Source organism: Oncorhynchus masou, chromosome 31 (assembly GCF_036934945.1).
Source record: "Oncorhynchus masou masou isolate Uvic2021 chromosome 31, UVic_Omas_1.1, whole genome shotgun sequence".
Classification (NCBI taxonomy): Eukaryota; Metazoa; Chordata; class Actinopteri; order Salmoniformes; family Salmonidae; genus Oncorhynchus; species Oncorhynchus masou.
In genome coordinates, this window is record NC_088242.1 from 87,266,890 (window position 1) to 87,286,226 (window position 19,337).

At 41.9% G+C, this 19,337-nt stretch overlaps 2 protein-coding genes and 1 non-coding gene across 4 annotated transcripts; 1 reads left to right on the forward strand and 2 right to left on the reverse strand.

The window, feature by feature from the left end:
• Window positions 1-506: 506 nt before the first annotated feature.
• On the reverse strand, window positions 507-11,955 carry LOC135524681 (thimet oligopeptidase-like). The gene is made up of 14 exons (XM_064952422.1): window positions 11,825-11,955; window positions 10,639-10,845; window positions 9,186-9,334; window positions 8,513-8,620; window positions 8,175-8,277; window positions 7,700-7,857; window positions 7,230-7,365; window positions 6,441-6,583; window positions 3,137-3,360; window positions 2,488-2,689; window positions 1,949-2,135; window positions 1,647-1,775; window positions 1,360-1,496; window positions 507-1,102 (listed from the first exon to the last, which is right to left on the reverse strand). Exons 1-14 carry the CDS (start codon window positions 11,835-11,837, stop codon window positions 941-943), a joined length of 2,058 nt encoding a protein of 685 aa, XP_064808494.1. The 5' UTR covers window positions 11,838-11,955; the 3' UTR covers window positions 507-940.
• LOC135525386 (small nucleolar RNA SNORA16B/SNORA16A family) lies at window positions 8,005-8,130 on the reverse strand. The gene has a single exon (XR_010453154.1). It is a non-coding gene; the product is annotated as a small nucleolar RNA SNORA16B/SNORA16A family (small nucleolar RNA).
• Window positions 11,956-12,012: 57 nt separating the features above from the next.
• Window positions 12,013-18,253, forward strand: LOC135524682 (small glutamine-rich tetratricopeptide repeat-containing protein alpha-like). 2 transcript variants are annotated; one of them, XM_064952423.1, is made up of 12 exons: window positions 12,013-12,109; window positions 12,746-12,894; window positions 13,026-13,129; window positions 13,215-13,305; window positions 14,074-14,173; window positions 14,346-14,450; window positions 14,565-14,700; window positions 14,784-14,846; window positions 16,775-16,812; window positions 16,968-17,141; window positions 17,318-17,440; window positions 17,586-18,253. In XM_064952423.1, exons 2-11 carry the CDS (start codon window positions 12,795-12,797, stop codon window positions 17,427-17,429), a joined length of 1,023 nt encoding a protein of 340 aa, XP_064808495.1. In that variant the 5' UTR covers window positions 12,013-12,109; window positions 12,746-12,794; the 3' UTR covers window positions 17,430-17,440; window positions 17,586-18,253. The 2 variants fall into 2 exon arrangements, with proteins under 2 accessions (XP_064808495.1, XP_064808496.1); XM_064952424.1 differs by having other exon boundaries at window positions 17,731-18,253.
• The last annotated feature ends 1,084 nt before the right edge of the window (window positions 18,254-19,337 follow it).

Consider the following 19,337-nt stretch of genomic DNA (forward strand, 5'->3'; position numbering starts at 1 on the left):
TAACAGTTGTGTTCTTAGGACAGTGTGTTGTAACAGCTTTATGGTAGCGATTGTAACAGTTGTGGTCTTAGGACAGTGTGTTGTAACAGCTTTATGGTAGCGATTGTAACAGTTGTGGTCTTAGGACAGTGTGTTGTAACAGCTTTATGGTAGCGATTGTAACAGTTGTGTTCTTAGGACAGTGTGTTGTAACAGCTTTATGGTAGCGATTGTAACAGTTGTGGTCTTAGGACAGTGTGTTGTAACAGCTTTATGGTAGCGATTGTAACAGTTGTGGTCTTAGGACAGTGTGTTGTAACAGCTTTATGGTAGCAAGTGTACTTCAAGTGAAAGACTAGAGCCTCCTTTTACCAGACAGGATACTGAATCGGTCAGAGATACTGAACAGAATGAGTTTGAGGTCCCATGCTCAAGGTACAGTACATATTGCAGCTCTGCAGAAACTGGAGAGCTACTTCTTCTGAGAAAATTGACAGAAGTCAACAAATGCCGACAAAAGGGTCAAGTCAATTCTTTGTTAGTGTATTTTGCTCTTCCTTACTTGAATACAATTGCAGGTTAAAATATACCTCCAAACTCAAAACACAGCACAAAAGGGGGGAAACTGGGTGATATTGCATGCAGAGCAATCTTTCCCAACCCTGGTCAGTACACATTTTTAATGTAACCCTGGACAAGCACATCTGATTCAACTCATTGAGGGCTTGATGATGAGTTGACAAGTTGAATGAGGTGTGCTTAATAAAACTGTGTACTGTTGGGGTACTGGAGGACCAGGGTTGGAAAATACTGCTGTAGAGCAGCAGAAACGGGAAATTCTTCTCTTTATCAATTCTTGTCTTCGTCTGGGTTTTTTGTTGTTGAAAATGTAGGTCCCTTGTGCCTGTGTCCTAAGTGTATGATTGGTTGGGGATGTTTACACTGAGCTGGCTGTGATTGGTCAACAGGCACATGGAGTGTCCGCCTCCAGCTCAACCGTTAGTCCTTTGCTCAGAAGGAAAGCTTCTTGCTTTGGCTCCCGCCCTAGGAAGTTCTTCAGCATCAGTTCAGCATCCTCCGAGCCTCCGGGCTTCAGGATAAAGTTTCTGTAGTCAAGCCCCACCTGGGAGAGATGGAAAATATCTCAGCATTAAACAGGAGGCCATTTTAGTCAAAAAACAATTACATTTCTATTATGGTGAAATCTTTGGAGCTCAAAAACCAAAGTCAGATGACATGACTCCAGTCCTGGAGGGCTGCAGGCAGTCACTGCTCACTAGCATCAATAACCAATGGCCCCTGATATAAATTACTAGATAATAGCTGAAGATGGTCAAGTTTAAAAACAGCATTGTAAATAACTAGCTCAGCTGTGCCAACCTTTGGGTTCATGATGCCCTCCTGCTTGAAGCGGGCGTAGAACATGTCCATGGAGTAGACCTCGCTCCAGAGGTAACCGTAGTACTGGGCGTCATAACCACCTGCCAGGTGGCCAAACGTGGCAGGCATGTTGGTTCCTATGGGCACAATGGCAAAGAGAATGGATTGTTTAAAAGCTGTGACAATGACCATAGGAGTTGGCAAGATGGCACAAACATATCTGGGACCAGGCTACTAAACTACAGCTGTGATGGTGGTCTGGCTCATTAGTTGAGGTTGTCTCTGACCTGAGGATGCGGGCACACCCAGGATCTCCTGGCACAGCCGGGCATACTCCTCAGCTGGGTCCAGGCCATTCTTGGTGTGGAGTGCCTGGTCTACCTTGGCCAGGACAATCTGACGCAGGTTAAACAGACCTGCATGGGAGGGAGAGAGTTAACACAACACACTGATGATACCTGTAAACCAGGTAGTTCATCAGGAGTCTGGTTGATGACCACAGCCCAATAACCCAACCTCCAGCACTGGTGTACAACGTGTTAAGGGGTGTTCTATTAAGGAACCAGGACATTTTTCCGTGGTGACCCACCCGTGTTGGCCAGCCGGGACTTCATGAGTTTATCCAGCAGGTCGTCAGGGATAGGGGCGCCCGTCTTGTAGTGTTTGGACATGCGCTGCAGGGGCTCTTTCTCCCACACCCAGTTCTCCAGCATCTGGGAGGGCGCCTCCACAAAGTCCCGCTCCACGTGAGTCCCGCTGAACATGGCAAAGTCCGCCTGGTAGCAGCAGAGACAGAAGAGAGACGGGTATCTGTTAATACACTAATCCTGTAGTAGGTTTTAGTAGTTCATATCAGTCCGAATAAAAAACATCATACATGTATAATATGAAATATATATTTTAGATTGACTGATCAGAGGAGGACAATGCCCTCTCGGGCATTAAAGTGACTTGTAATAAGTCCTTGTTACAAAGTCTTTCAGGTGGATTTGACAGGAAATGAACAGCCAGAGTGGGAAATATATTAACCATCACACTAAAATGCCTTTATTCAGACAAACATTAATTTCAGTGCACAAGAACAGAACAATGCTGTATACTAGTAATGACACGCACACACACACACACCTGAGCGCAGAGCTGGTGCATGACATGGCCAAACTCGTGGAAGTAGGTCTCCACCTCGTCATGCTGCAGCAGGGAGGGGGCATCGGCCGTGGGCTTGCTGAAGTTGGCCACCATGGCTGCCACCGCCATTTGGCGGGTCCCGTCCGACAGCAGACAGCCGGGCTGCAGGCCGAAGCAGGCAGCGTGGCCGTACTTCCCCTCTCTGGGGGGGGGGAATTAAACACAATCACCATGACTGTTAAACATGACTGCCTAAATTTTCGTTTTTTTTTTTATTGTCTCCCTCATTATGTTGATGAGCAAAAGGTGAGCTCCTTCTCTAATTTAATTACAGTTTAACTTAATTTACAAAATGAAAGCTTAACTCTGCAGAGCAATGAAATACAGATTTCTTCCCTCCAAAACAAATGACAAAATCCTTATAAAAGATCGATATATCAAAACAAACGTACAAAACACATTGCTTTGCTTTTCATGTATTGATGTGAATATTGATGTGCATATTGATGTGTATATTGATGTGTATAGTGTTTGATGTGTATACAGGGGGCACATGTTAAAAGAGACCTTGGTCTCAGCATGATTCCCTGTTAAAATAAAGGCTAAATAAAATAGTAAACCAAAGGCGGTCAGCTTTCCTCCGACTCACCTTGGGAAGAGGTCCAGGTAGAACTGGCCCACCACCGTGCCCGAGGTGCGGTCCTTGACGCAGTAGAGGGTGACGTCGTCGTGCCAAACTGGGGCGCCCTCCACCAGATCAAAGGTGAGGTTGAGCAGCTCCTGGTAGATGTCCAACAGGCCCCGGGTCACCACCTCCATCGGGAAGTACTCTTTCAGCTGGTTCTGGTCCACCGCGTACTGGGTCTCCTCCACCTAGAGGGGGGCAGAGCAGAGGAAATAGATTTAATTAAAAACACTTCAACACTTTATTTATACCCCCAGGGGCAAATATAAACCACATAGCCGAAAGGGTCAGCTCTACCGCCGCAGTAAAAAAATACAACAATGTTTTTATTATCACAGTATTTTCTTTAAACATAAATATACACACACACAAGTATTTGATAACCTGCAAAATCGGCAGTGTTTCCTACTTACAAAGCATGTAGAGGTCTGTAATTGTTTATCATAGGTACACTTCAACTGTGAGAGACGGAATCTAAAACAAAAATCCAGAAAATCACATTGCATGATTTTTAAGTAATTAATTTGCATTTTATTGCATGACATAAGTATTTGATACAACAGAAAAGCAGAAATTAATATTTGGTACAGAAACCTTTGCTTGCAATTACAGAAATCATACGTTTCCTGTAGTTCTTGACCAGATTTGCACACATTGCAGCAGGGATTTTGGCCCATTCCTCCATACAGACCTTCTCCAGATCCTTCCGCCTTCGGGGCTGTCGCTGGGCAATACGGACTTTCAGCTCCCTCCAAAGATTTTCTATTGGGATCAGGTCTGGAGACTGGCTAGGCCACTCCAGGATCTTGAGATGCTTCTTACGGAGCCACTCCTTAGTTGCCCTGGCTGTGTGTTTCGGGTCTTTGTCATGCTGGAAGACCCAGCCACAACCCATCTTTAATGCTCTTACTGAGGGAAGGAGGTTGTTGGGCAAGATCTCGCAATACATGGCCCCATCCATCCTCCCCTCAATACGGTGCAGTCATCCTGTCCCCTTTGCAGAAAAGCATCCCCAAAGAATGATGCTTCCACCTCCATGCTTCACAGTTGGGATGGTGTTCTTGTGGTTGTACTCATCCTTCTTCCTCCAAACACGGCGAGTGTAGTTTAGAACAAAAAGCTCTATTTTTGTCTCATCAGACCACATGACCTTCTCCCATTCCTCCTCTAGATCATCCAGATGGTCATTGGCAAACTTCAGACAGGCCTGGACATGCGCTGGCTTGAGCAGGGTGACCTTGCGTGCGCTGCAGGATTTTAATCCATGATGGCGTAGTGTTTTACCAATGGTTTTCTTTGAGACTGTGGTCCCATCTCTCTTCAGGTCATTGACCAGGTCCTGCCGTGTAGTTCTGGGCTGATCCCTCACCTTCCTCATGATCATTGATGCCCCACGAGGTGAGATCTTGCATGGAGCCCCAGACTGAGGATGATTGACCGTCATCTTGAACTTCTTCCATTTTCTAATAATTGCGCCAACAGTTGTTGCCTTCTCACCAAGCTGCTTGCCTATTGTCCTGAAGCCCACCCCAGCCTTGTGCAGGTCTACAATTGTATCCCTGATGTCCTTACACAGCCCCCTGGTCTTGGCCATTGTGGAGAGGTTGGAGTCTGTTTGATTGAGTGTGTGGACAGGTGTCTTTTATACAGGTAACGAGTGGAGAACAGGGGGGCTTCTTAAAGAAAAACTAACAGGTCTGTGAGAGCCGGAATTCTTACTGGTTGGTAGGTGATCAAATACTTATGTCATGCAATGACATAAGTCATGCAATGACTTATGTCATGCTAAATGACTTAAATGTAATGCAATAAAATACAAATTAATTACTTAATCATGCAATGTGATTTTCTGGATTTTTGTTTTAGATTCTGTCTCTCACAGTTGAAGTGTACCTATGATTAAAAAAAATACAGACCTCTACATGCTTTGTAAGTAGGAAAACCTGTAAAATCGGCAGTGTATCAAATACTTGTTCTCCCCACTGTATATGCACAAATATATATATATTTAGATGGTTTGGGATGAGCTGGACTGCAAAGTGAAGGAAGTGCAGCCAACAAGTGCTCAGTTATGTGTCATGCCAACAGTAAAGCATCCTGAGACAATTAATGTGTGGAGTTGCTTCTCAGCCAAGGGAGTGGGCTCACTCACAATTTTGCCTAAGAACACGACCATGAATAAAGAATGGTACCAACACATCCTCAGAGAGAAACTTCTCCCAACCATCCAGGAACAGTTTGGTGACAAACAATGCCTTTTCCAGCATGATGGAGCACCTTGCCATAAGGCAAAAGTGATAACTAAGTGGCTCAGGGAACCAAACAGCAATATTTTGGGTCCATGGCCAGGAAACTCCCCAGACCTTAATCCCATTGAGAACTTGTGGTCAATCCTCAAGAGACGGGTGGACAAAAAAACAAACACAAATTCTGACAAACTCCAGCCATTGATCATGCAAGAATGGGCTGCCATCAGTCAGGATGTGGCCCAGAAGTTAATGACAGCATGCCAGGGCGGATTGCAGAGGTCTTGAAAAAGAAGTGCCAACACTGCAAATATTGACTCTTTGCACCAACTTCATGTAATTGTCAATAAAAGACTTTGACACTTATGAAATGCTTGTAATTATACTTTAGTATTCCATAGTAACATCTGACAAATATATATCTAAAGACACTTAAACAGCAAACTTTGTGGAAATTAATATTTGTGTCATTCTCAAAACTTTTGGCCACGACTGTATTTTGATTTGTTTAACACTTGTTGGGTTATTACATGATTCCAAATGTTTTATTCAATCGTTTTGATGTCTTTACTATTATTCTACAATGTAGAAAACTGTAAAAAGTAAAAAATAAAGAAAAAACCTTGAATGAGTAGGTATATCCAAACCTTTGACTGGTACTGTGTGTGTATATATGGTGTTGCAATTATTTAATAGTTTCAAGTTTTATTAGTCATATGTAGGGTATACACATGGTTCCTTCTCGACAATGCAACAAAAATAAAAAATAGGAATAGGAACATGAAGTAAATGGCTCAGTAGAATATAATAAACATTTTAGCATGAGTATAATACAGGAAGGCACAATTTATATTCCAATATTTACACAGGGGATTGGGGGGAAAATACAACAGAACAATAATCTTTGCATCCTGCAACTCTATCATCCCACACCAATGTATTAATGTGTTAAATAAATCGCTGTTGGGTCACTGAGCATAACAGTTGTAGACATTTGTCTTTTTTCCCGTCCTCTGCCCTACCTGGGTCATGAAGTAGCGCGTGTCCCAGGCTTGCAGCTCGCCATTGAACGGCAGGCTCCTCTTCTGGCACTCCTTCTCCTTCAGCGCGAGGATGACCTTGCGCTCCTCCTCCCCCAGGGGCTTCAGCTTACGGGCCAGCTCCTCTGGAAAATAGAGACATGACCTTATTGTCAAAGGTACACAAAGGATATGTGTATCCTCCGAAATACCGACAGACGTTGGAGCAAATCGGTGGTAACTAGTGTGTGTGTGTGTATTGTTTTTTGCAATGTGAAACATTTTGTGTTGTAGCAGTTGTGTTTGTTAATACATAGTTGAGTGTGAGCAGTGCCCTCAACAAATACAATATTGACTAAAATGGAACAGGGTGGTTACGGTCTCTGGGGTCAGGGAAGCAGCTGCAGCACACACACTTCTACATTTTTTATTGTCACATATACAGGATAGGTGCAGTGAAATGTGTTGTTTTACAGGGTCAGCCAGAGCACTACAGTGCCACTGGAGCAACTTAGGGTTAATTATTACATATTTTTCACATTGTCGGCACAGATATTAAAATCTGTAACCTTTCGGTTAGTGGCGCAACACTTTAACTGGTAGGCTACCCGCCTTCCCAATACTTTGTTTCTGATAGAACTGACAGCAGCCTCTGCAGCTAACAATAGTAAACAACAAACAACTAGCCAAATTGTACACTGGTTAGTTGAAAATGGAATTGCGGTCCATAACAACCTTTCAATGAGTTGTACGAACTGAACTCCTTTCTCAACCCCTCTCATCTCGACCCACCTAGGAAGCCAGCCACCTTCTTGCCAGACTTGGCCATGTTCATCTCCAGGACAAAGTCAGTGTGGGTGGTGAAGCCCAGCAGGGAGCTCTTCTGAGCCCTCAGCTGCACCAGCTCTTTCAGGATGGCAGAGTTTTCCTACACCAGGAGAAAATTAGAGGTTGGAATCTGAAATGAATTCGAGGGGACCATTTTTCGGGTTATACTTGGTGCTCAGAGAAAATAAAAAATGTGGAGCTGAAACGCACCACCCCCAGCCTTTGTTGTCTATCATACATTTTGGCTGAAATAAACTTAATGGTACATTTCCGTGTAGCAGTTTGACTTTATTTGAGAGGGCTCAGCAATTTTCTTGCTTCGAATACTTTCTCTGGCCATTGCCGTGTTTAAAAAAAAATATTACAGTAGGGTACCCAATTCTCTTCCAATACGGATAGTATCTCTGTCTCACAGAGAACAGACAACGGCTCACCTCTTTGCAGCGAGAGTTGAAGGCCTCCTCCAGCTTTCTGCGGGTCTCAGGGATGAAGCACTTCTTCATGGTGGGGAAGTAGTGAGGGTACTTGAGGGTGATCTTCAGCTTGTCCCCGTCCTTCTCCAGCGAGCTCAGGAAGTCCTCGGGGAGACCGCCTAAAGTGCATCGTCATACATGTCAAAAGTCATATTTCTGGATTTGCTTTCAATGATATAGTGCTTGCTGCTTCTTTTTTAAGCAATTCAATTGGAAACCTGAAAACTGGACTAGAAACAGAGATCATTTTCCTGAGTACAATCTACAGGTATCTTTCCCTTGAATCAGTTATTGCCGAACTGCACTGCCACCGTCGGTGAAAGTTATGTTTTTGGCATTATTTTGACCATGACTTCTACAAAAGAACAGGGACCACTTTGATAGGTGTCTGACCAAAGATCAAAAATCAGACCAAATCTATATCCTGTGAACTCACCCAGCTCCTCTCTGGTGAAAACCAGACTGGTGGTGTCCTCATTCAGGTGTTTGTTGAAGTCAATGCACAGGTTGCTAAGCTTCTTCTTAATCCTTTTGACTTCCTGTTTTGAGATCGAAGTAAGACAATGGGTTGACAATGACCCTAATGATCAGAGGTAGAGCTGGGTTCAAATACTATTAGAAATAATTTCAGATACTCTAGCAGTGCTTGTCTGAAGCACTACACGCAGGCTAAAGCAATCGCTCAGTATTGGAAAGATGGCAAATATTATTTGAACCCAGGCCTGATCAGAGTATGAGCTTTGGAATTTAAAACCTTTCAGTAAAGTCCCTTACATCCTGTGTCTCTTTGGTCAGGTGGAGGCCATTCCTTTGGCCCAGCTTGATCAGCCTCTCCATGTACCTCTTGGATTCATCAGTGAGCGTGTCAGCGTCAAGCTTCCCCTGAGAGAGGACAAAAAGCAGAACTCAGCTGATGAGCATGATTCTTCACCCAGCTTTGCATAGCCAAGGGATAATTCTAAAGACAACATGATGAGGCAATAACATGTGAAAACATACAGGCCTCACCTACTGAGATCCTATCGGTACATCGCAACAGGCCAAAGGGCGTTTTCCCCTTCTTTATTAGTCCTGATCCCTCAACAAAGTATTTATCAGCTGTACTGATCTGATGAAGTGGGCAGATGAAAGCACATCTACTGAGTGTGTTTTCAGATCAGTTTTCATCAGTCAGACTGCAGATGAAGAATAAATAAAGAATAAATAAAAATGTTTTTCTTCCCCTTAATAGCTTGTACCTCACAGATAACTATTTTATTGAGGAAAAATGTACTCACTACGACTGATATGTGGTTGTCTCACATATCTTAAGAAGAATGCACTAACTGTAAGTCGCTCTGGATAAGAGTGTCTGCTAAATTACTAAATGTCAATATAAAGAGATGAGGACAGGAAGCCACTTCCGACTATTGAGATGGACCTCCTTTATTGACCTCTTCCTCCTCACCTCCAGTGCCACGATCCTCTGGTAGACGTCCTCCCTCATGCTCATCTCCACGTCAAACTCGGACAGCTTCTTGTCGGCGTCGGTGCTGGCCGTGCGCACGTCCTTGAAAGAGGACACGTGCTGAGGGAAGTCCAGCATATTGCGCTCAACTGGAATAACATGTCAAAATGCAAGAGTGAGCAGGTATTATGAGTGTCATTTTCTTTGCAAGTGATTTGTATTATTATTTAAAACAGGGAATGAGACCAAGGCTTCTTTATTATTTAAACAGGGAGTCCTGCACACAATAATACAAATTCACAATTCCAATGCAATAAAAACATGCAACATTTAAAAGCAATTTAAAAAAAGTAACTTACAAAACAAGATCATGAAAAAAACATTCATCACTAATAAAGTAATCAACTGTATCATGACGATGATTATATTTGGGGCTTTTTCAGTGCTCAAAGTGCTTTCGTAACTGAAAGAAGGGGACTCACCTCATCCTTTACCAATGTGTAGCACCCACCTGTAGTTTATAAATCCAGTCTAATGTGACAATTTTCAGCTTGAAACATAAGCTCAGGTTTTGGGAAATGTGCATTGTGATGAAACAGTTTATAAAGGGCCTAAAATGATGAGAGGCGGGATAGTGATAATAAAAACATGCTCTTTTGTACGAGATATTTTGCTGCATCGGGTTTATAAAAGACTACAACTGCATGATGTAACATGTACAGCCCAGTGTCCACTGCCTGTGCCCTGGTTTCAAAACAATGCCAAAAACACTATTGTGGTGAGCATAGGCTGGTCAGCTATTCTTTATGTAAAAAGTGCTGATTTGTCTATAACATTGCATACCTCTTTCCTGCCAACTCAGGCATTTCCCCATCGCTTACAATGGCAATGGAGTAGATGCTAGGTGTGGTTGCTATGAACTGCTGGACTGAACGGATTATATATCTTTAGTTTTGTTTTTGTGAAACCTGCCCATCAGCTACCAACAAAGTGCATGGACTTGTTCTTTGCCCTCTTTACACAAGTATATGGTTCTAATGAACAAATGCACCAATTATGTATCAACCTATATATTTTATTTAACTACGCAAGTCAGTTAAGAACAAATTCTTAATTACAATGACGACTTACAGGGGAACAGTGGGTTAACTGCCTAGTTAAGGAGCAGTTACTGGCCCAACCCTCTAACCACTAGGCTACCTGCCGCCCCAAACATATAGGTTCCTACATAGAGGAAATTATAGGGGAAACCTGTTGGGAAGCACTTGTCAAGTCACATACACTACCATCTAATTATTTCCTTGATGGCAGACAACTCTTTAAATAACTGGAGAGGTTGACACCATATTTTCACCGCACTGCTGTAACCTTAATTCAGTCATTTCAATTCACTGTCACAATAGAGGAAAGGGGTTAAAGAAAGGTGTCTTTTTGGAGTATGAGTCTCACCCACCTGTGTACTCCACCTCTACATCAGCGAGGGATTTCAGGGTGTTCTCATAGGAAACACTGGCCAGGTCCAGGGCCCCAACACAGTCATACACCTTTTTGGTCTTGTCAATAAGCTCATCTGAGAGCTGATGGATTTGCTCGGGGGTCAGGTCCCAGCGCAGGCGGTTGTCAGCACACACTTGCACACCACTGCCAGACGCCACCTCTCCTGTGGGGTGAAATAAGGAATGGTCACAAGTTGGATGGTTCGTCTTGGGAAAGGCCTAACTTCTGAACTGTGGGGAAGTGTACAGGTTATAAGGAAATAGCTTTTTTCCCACTATGGCGGCATTCAATGGCATTTGCTATAAACTATGCCTAGTTTCAGCATCAGCACTGCTCACGTGGTCAGAAGATACTGTGGCTTATGTACAATCAACACTACTGCGACCGTTTTTACACCCCATAAAAATACTAGCTAGCAACAGTTCAGTGCTGCCCTTAAAACACTAGCAACCAATTGGCAGTATGCAAATGACAACCCACGATAGTAATAATAGTGTTGACATTTCTACTATTTAATCTATGGCAATTATGTGGATGTGCATTGTAGTAGAAAATCAAGTGATACTTTGGGGTTCAACACTGATTATCTAAAACAATTAGCTAACGCTAGCAAACTATCATTTAATTAAATTAGGCGGTTGTCATCCTCCCTACTGAAATATATATATATCTAGCTAGCTAGCTATGTAAGAGGGCATCGTCAGTACAGCTTACTTTGTACTTCACAAATATTGTAACATTTGGAAGGTTCCGGTTCATTATCAAAACGCGCCAGTGGGATTCTTGCCAATTTGTAATCACGCCTGGCTTTTGATCTAGTTGGCTAGGTAGCTAACTGAATGGGACGGATGCATGCTGTATTATAACTAGCTAATTATCAATCGTGTTAGTGCGTGGCTAAGCTGGTTATTTAGCTAGATGCGATGAACCTGCAGGGATGTGCTTGCTTGCTACAAACAACATTTTAATAGCATGCAATACATTTTCTGTTAAATAAGGTTAACGCTAGCTAGTATCCAGAAAGCGTTATCAAGTCCAGCACAGACTGACGATTGAATATGCAAAACGTTGATCTTATTCATTTGACAAAGACCTGTTACAAAATACCCAATGTAATATTAATGAATTTCGTAAAGACTCACCTGTCGGTGCCATATTTCAGAAATCTGAGAAGCAACGTTCGCAGTGAGTTTTACAGCCTGTGGTTGACGATGCCAATTCAGCGATTAGGGGTTTTGACCACTGATGTTTCCCTTCGTTACCACAGCCACAAAGTAAAAATTGGAGGCACGCACACTGACGTAAGGACGCATGCTTCAGCCTACGCAGATATGACGCGTCACACATGCGACGAAAATCAACACATTTTTTCCCCCATCACCACCAGCTAACGTTACTGCAAGGAACGTCTGAAGCAAAGGCAACTGGTAAGAATAATTATTGCTAGTTAACACATTTGTATATATGTTATATTGTGTGGCATAGCTGAACGTTCTTTAAACCACATAGCTATCTGTCAGTTGAGTAAATCGGGGTAAAGTGCTCAGAAAGCCATGTTATTGCCGTCATGTCAGTAATGCTAAGCTAGATAGCTACAATCAAGATACTAGTTAGCCCTAGTTAAGCTACCCACTTAAGTTTAAAAAACTCCTTACACGTAAACAAAATTAGCTCGTCTGTTTGTGGCAATACACCGAGTGCTTTCACATGGCAGGCCAACTGTTAGCTGTGTTAGCCGTATTAGCTAGCAGCCGACCATAAGCAACTTACTAGAACAGTCTAGTTAGCAACGTCACCTGCCAAGTAAACTAGCTAGATTGTTAGCTTGTTTGTTGTTAGTCTAGGATTAAGTAACGAAACTATCTAGTCACTAGCGGACTAAACTCCACGTTGAACTTAAGTCCGCTATCGAAACAGATGGTAACGTATAGGCTTTTTTGTTATGTAGCTATAATAGAAATGTAAGAGACAATTAATCCCAACCTGTTGCCAGTTATTTACAGTGGATGCTTTTTATACATCTCATTAACTTTCTTCTTCATCTCATTAACTTTCTTCTTCAGGGTCCCTCGCAATACACATTCTACTGAGAGGTTTGGACCTCAATCCAAAATGACAGACACAAAGCGTCTTGCTATCTCCATCATTCAGTTTCTTCATGATCAACTGGGCTCTGGGAGTCTATCGTCAGATGCTCAGGAAAGTTTAGAAGGTAAGTTGGAGTAAGGAAGCCAAGAGTCAGTCTGAGGAAATGGGTTCTCAGCCTACGTTGGACGATGGCCAGGGACTCAACTGTATCCAGTTCGTGTCATTGCCATTCCTAAACATCTGATTATTTTCCAGTTGCAGTCCAATGCCTGGAGACTGCCTTCGAGGTCTCGACCGATGACCAGACCCTATCTGTCACTCAAACATTACCAGAGATTTTTGCCTCTGCGACACAGAAGGTAGACTCAAAAGACATCCACTTAATATAAAGGTGATTGTGGCCAATAGGCCTTTTGTCTCAGATGTGTTGACTGTCTGTTGCAGCATCCTGAAACTTCCCAGGTGAAAATAAACACAGCCACAGATTCCCCTACTGAGGAGGAAGTAGCAGAGGCAGAGAGACTCAAAACTGACGGTAGGACCTCCCCATAATAGTTTGTGCATTACTCAGTCTTCACGATCAGCTTTAGTATTTTATTAGGATCCCCATTAGCTAAAGCAGCAGCTACTCTTCCTGGGATCCACATAAAACATGACATTATGGAACATTAATAGACAAGGACAGTACTATGTTCTTTAAAATAAGATTGTATGAAAATGTGCACTTATGCCTTGACATTCCATGCATTGTGTACTCATAATCATCATCAATGCTAACAGCTATACTGCTGCAATTCATTTCTCCCATGCGTGCTCTAGTGCTACAACTGCTTTCTCTAAGCCGGCCCTGATGTCCTTATTTCACAGCTCCAGTGTTCTGTCACACCAGAAATAATCTCACAACATCAGGGGGAAAAAACAGAAACAATCCCTGTCCTTATACCTTTAGCAGTCTGACTCCAATATTATCAACAGATATGAACATTTGAGTCTAACATCCTCAACTTAGTACAAACACACTGGCAGAATCATGTGTTTACCATATGTGTCCTTCCGTCTCACTTCAATGCTAAGCATAATCATGTGATGCAAAATGCTATTGAATGTTAACACAACACATGGAAATGTGAAGTTCAATCAAAGTCATTTAATCCTGCTCAGTTCCCCTGATGTGAACAGATCCACATACCACACTGAACGTTGCGCTCCCTCTAAAGTTCCCATGACGTGTACTTAGCTCTCTTCAAATCTAAGGTAAAGAGCTGTTTGTAGGCCTATAATATTTGTATTTTCTTTATGGCAGGCAATGATCAAATGAAGGTTGAGAAATTTGGTGCAGCTGTGGAATTCTACTCAAAGGCTATTGCCATAAACCCCCGGAATGCAGTTTACTACTGCAACAGGTATTGACCAACAAACTCCTGAACTTGGAGGTCTCTGACAATTAGTCACACATTGTGTATGTCCAAATGCACATTTTGGCGATTTTCACTCATGTATGCAGCTTTAGTCAGGCAATAAATCAATGTAAGTTTTTGTGAAGTACTGCTAATTGTATGGAATTGTTTTTGCTAGGGCTGCTGCATACAGCAAACTAGGCAACTACGCTGGAGCAGTTCAGGACTGTGAACTTGCCATTGGGATTGACCCAAACTACAGCAAAGCATATGGAAGAATGGGGTAGGTTAGACACTAGCGTTCAATATTACCGTGGACATGGGCTAGTGTGTTGCTGCTTTGTTATTGACTGATGATTGTGAACATACATTGACTTCAAATGTCCCATGCTTCCAGGTTGGCTCTAGCCAGTTTAAACAAACACACAGAAGCTGTAGGTTATTACAAGAAAGCCCTAGAGTTGGACCCAGAGAACGACACCTACAAATCCAACCTGAAAATAGCAGAGCAGAAAATGGAGACACTAAGCCCAGTAAGTTGGTAACATCTCAACCACAATGGAGAATACATATCAGTTGTAATATATCATTGTTGATCATGTTTTTTTTTCTTCAGACAGGAGGAATGGGAGGAGTTGATCTGGCTGGTTTGCTCAGTAACCCTGGTTTCATGAACATGGTGAGTTCCATGAAAGCTGAAATGTGTAACTTTTTGGGTGACCTGACAAAATACACATAGAAATAGGAGTTATAGATCTATCATTGTCTTTGAAAGCAAGTCTAAGAAGCAGTAGATATGTTGTGTGCTATTTTTGTGCTTCCCATTACATTTCATTTTTACATCTTTTAGGTTTTGTACACACGCTCAAAATACAATATTTTTGGTTATGGGAAATATGTATTTCACAGCGGTTTAGATGGTACAATGATTCTCTACACTAGCTTGTTTTGTCACACAAACTGAAATTAGGCAAATGCATAAAATGGTGGCGCGATTTCTGCGTAGTGCACCTTTAACTAAAACTGTCCTTTTTCAAATGGAAAATACTCGGAATGACAAGAGAACATTAATTGGCTAATGACAAGCAAACTGCGTCAACCATAAACAAAAAGTACAGCCATCATGCTTGTAAACAATTTAGTGTTTAAAAGCCATATAAAGTGTCTTCAGAAATTATTCACACCCCTCAACTTTTTCTACATTTTGTTACAGCCAGAATGTAAAATGGATTAGATTGCGATTTATCTTGTCACTGATCTATACACAATACCCTTTTTTGTCAGAGTGGAATTCCATTTTTCTTTTAAATTTGTACAAATTAATTAAAAATGAAAAGCTGAAATGTCTTGAAACAAAGTATTCAGCCCCTATGTTATGGCAAGACTAAATAAGCTCAGGGGTAAACATTTGTTTAACAAGTTGCATGGACTCACTGTGCAATAGTGTTAAACATGATTTTTGAATGACTACCGTATCTCTGTACCACACACATACAATTATCTGCAATGTCCCTCAGTCAAGCAGTGAATTTGAAACACTGATTCAACCACAAAGACCAGGGAGGTTTTCCAATGCCTCACAAAGAAGGGCACCTATTTATAGATGGGTAAAAAGCAGACATTTAAATATCTCTTTGAGCATGGTGAAGTTATTAAATACACATTGGATGTTGTATCAATACACCCAGTCACTACAAAGATACGGTCGTCCTTCCGAACTCAGTTTTCAGAGAGGAAGGAAACTGCTCAGATTTCACCATGAGGCCAATGGTTACTTTAAAACAGTTAGAGTTCAATGGCAGTGGTAGAACTGAGGATGGCTCAACAACATTGTAGTTACTCCACAATACTAACCTAAATGACAGTGAAAAGAAGGAAGCCTGTACAGAAACATGCATCCTGTTTGTAACAAGGCACTAAAGTAATGCTGCAATAAATGTGGTAAAGCAATTAGCTTTTTTATCCTGAATACAAAGTGTTATGTTGGGGGAAAATCCAATACAACACATTACTGAGTACAACTCCATATTTTCAAGCATAGTGGTGGCTGCGTCATGTTATGGGTGTGCTTGTAATCATGGTTCATTCTGCTATCCACCAGACACTGGGGGATTAATTTGCCTTTCAGCAGGACAATAACCTTAAAATGCAAGGTCAAATCTACACTGGAGTTGCTTATCAAGAAGAAGGTGAATGCTCCTGAGTGGTTGAGTTAAAGTTGTAACTTAAATCTATGGCAAGACCTGAAAATGGTTGTCTAGCAATGATCAACAACCAATTTGACAGAGCCTGAATTTTTGTATTTTTTTAAAGAATGATAGGCAAAAGTTGTACAATCCAGGTGTGGAAAGCTCTTTACCCAGAAAGACTCTCTGCTATATTCACTGTCAAATGTGCTTTTACAAAGTATTGACTCAGGGGTGTGAATACTAATGTCAATTAGATATTTCTGTATTTCATTTTCAATAACATTTTAGAAATGTCTAAACATGTTTTTAATGAGTTTCCCACCAGTCGTATTTATGAGATGTCATGAATGCAGCATATGTAGAGAAGGTTTTCTGAATTAGAAATCATATTGACATTGTTAGGGCTGCTTTGTCCTAGGCGTCCGGTTTGATGAACAACCCACAAGTACAGCAAATGTAAGTTATCCATTAATTGTCTATCAAATACATTTGTCTTTTTTAGATGTAGCACAAGGACTTTGTAAATTCACTCAGATTCCAAAATGAGTTGTGAAATGTAGGGAGCTTAAAGTAAATGCATGTAGACCACCTTTCTTGTCTGTATTGTACAGGATGTCGGGGATGATGTCAGGGGCTTATGGGCCAATGGGAGCTCCAGCAGTGCCTGGGTTAGGAGCAGGTCCAGGGTCAGGGTTAGGAGCCGGACCAGGGTTAGGAGCCGGACCGGCAGCAGGAGTTGGAGTAGTGGGAGCTGGTCCAGGTGACATCTCTGGTCTCATCCAAGCGTAAGTCTACCACCAGCTCTACTCACTCTGTGCCAAATGTTACTTGTATATTATACCTGTAGGATTATTGATAAAGACATAACATTTTAATGTGAGTATTAATAAAATGCATTGTTTTTGTGACTTGTACTTGGTAACTTCCATTCCATCACCTCGCTGTGTCCATGTCCATTTAGGGGCCAACAATTTGCACAGCAAATGCAACAGCAGAACCCAGAGCTAATTGAACAGCTGAGGAGTCAAATTCACAGCCGGACACCTAGTGGTAGCAACGAAGAACAACCTTGACCCTCAGATGGGTAAGATTAACATTTTTAAATGGTTATGGGTTGGTCCATGTATTGTAGATTTGTACTGGGTTTTTGCAACGTCTTCTTTATTCCCCTTTACAAAGCGCACATGTAGAGCTAATCATAAAATTGTCTGCTCTCCATTTTCTGACAGAGGAAGATTTGTGTGGAGAAGTGAAGACATGTATTTTTTTTTTTCTATGTATGATTTGTATTATCTCCCAACTCTATGGACAAAAAGCTTTTCATCACTGAGTAATTATTGCATGTGTGCTTCCCCCCCCTCCCCTGTTTTTAAGGAAGTCGATCAGCAAAACCTTGCGGGAATGATGAAATTTGATAAACCTGCTGTCAACAGATATCTAGTCCGAAGTGTCTGCAATGTCACACCAGTTTAGCTGTTTTAATGTCACTATTCCTTGCCAGTGAACTGTTGTCGGAACTGAACCCCCCCGTGAACTACATGCGGCTGCATCACTTGAGCTTTATCATTTCAGGTACACAGAAACACCTTGAGATTATTATGCGATGATACAGTTTAGAAGTCATATAAATTTCAGAAGCATCTATTTGTACAAAGAAATACTGGTTGGCAGGGATGGTATCTAGAGTACTGTCAATATTATGGGAATTTCAAATTAGCATATCAAATAGGACCTATTGGTGTCCTCGGTTATCCTGGAGTTGTTTAAGCATGATACACTGTTTTTTGTTATTTTATAATGCGAATGTCAGTGTTACACTGTTTGGGTTTTTTCCTAACGTGGGTGGCTGTCTGATGTTTTTGTTCACAATCTTTGATTAAATCATACTAATACATTACCCTAACATGTTTGTTTTTTTAACCCATGTGTTATTTCAATTTAGGAAATTAAATTGAAAATTCCATTTAGAAAATATATTCATGAATTAAAGTTTTGACTTGATTGCATTGATATTGATGCATTTTGTACAAAATTAAACTCAGGAGTTTAGATTTAATTTACAGTAGAGAAACCTCAGTCATCTGGAGACTGTTTACAAAAGCCCTTTCATCGAAACGGCATCACTTAGCTCTTTGCAAGCTTTTGCTGCTCTCAAAACTCGTAAATTTCCAACTTCAGTGTGTTCAAAACAACTGGGAACTTCAGTAAAATAACGAGCCTTTGCTGGGAAAAGCATTTTCAATGGTCATCCAAGTCGGAAACTTGGACTCTTTATACAAAGATTATGGATGTACTATCAAGATGAATGTCTCTCCGCACTGACAATAGGTGGGGGGACGCGTTTCTTCTTTTTGTTCTTCAAATTTGACACTCATTACTCTCCATAAAAAAACACCCCAAATACAATAGGATTTTGAGAGTTCATTGTCAGAGGCCATATAGTAGAATGGAAATGTTAAATGTACTGTGGAAAAAAATATTCTGGAATGATTTCAATTGTCCACAGTATGGGCTGGTTTCCCAGACTCCAGTCACACCTGGAAGATGGCGGAAGAGGGTGAGTTGGAATATACAATATTTAGCATCTATACAAGCATGCTAGGGGTTGGAATATACAATATTTAGCTTGGGTACAAGCATGCTAGGGGTATACCAGATGAGCTGACCGTGGCCCCTATTGCAGCATAAACACGGGTATCGAGAGACTGGCGCCGTCCAACGCCAGCCCTGAGTGCAACAAGCCAGGGAGTCCTGTAATAGTAAGTGGTATGGAATCCCAGTTGAGATTGGGGAGTCGACCAAGCAGAGACCGCAAGGATAGTTCATCAGTCCAGTACCTTGGGACCTGATGCCTCTGCTTGGCTCTCAGCATTAGGGAACTAGCGTCCTGTCCAGAGGTAGAGGATACTAGTACATCAAACTGCCTTACGTGACAGAAACAGGAGAGGCTTCTGCCCATATGGGCCGCACAGACCAGGATT

Bases quoted from the DNA above. Each gene is read 5' to 3' on its own strand.
- LOC135524682 (XM_064952423.1), top strand. From the start codon at position 12,795: ATGACAGACACAAAGCGTCTTGCTATCTCCATCATTCAGTTTCTTCAT. The intron at 14,701-14,783 runs GTAAGTTGGTAA...TTTTTTCTTCAG, and splicing joins AAATGGAGACACTAAGCCCA to ACAGGAGGAATGGGAGGAGT. The intron at 16,813-16,967 runs GTAAGTTATCCA...TGTATTGTACAG, and splicing joins AACCCACAAGTACAGCAAAT to GATGTCGGGGATGATGTCAG.
- LOC135524681 (XM_064952422.1), bottom strand. The intron at 8,278-8,512 runs GTAAGGGACTTT...ATCTCAAAACAG, and splicing joins TGACCAAAGAGACACAGGAT to GAAGTCAAAAGGATTAAGAA. The intron at 7,858-8,174 runs GTGAGTTCACAG...GATGCACTTTAG, and splicing joins TTTCACCAGAGAGGAGCTGG to GCGGTCTCCCCGAGGACTTC.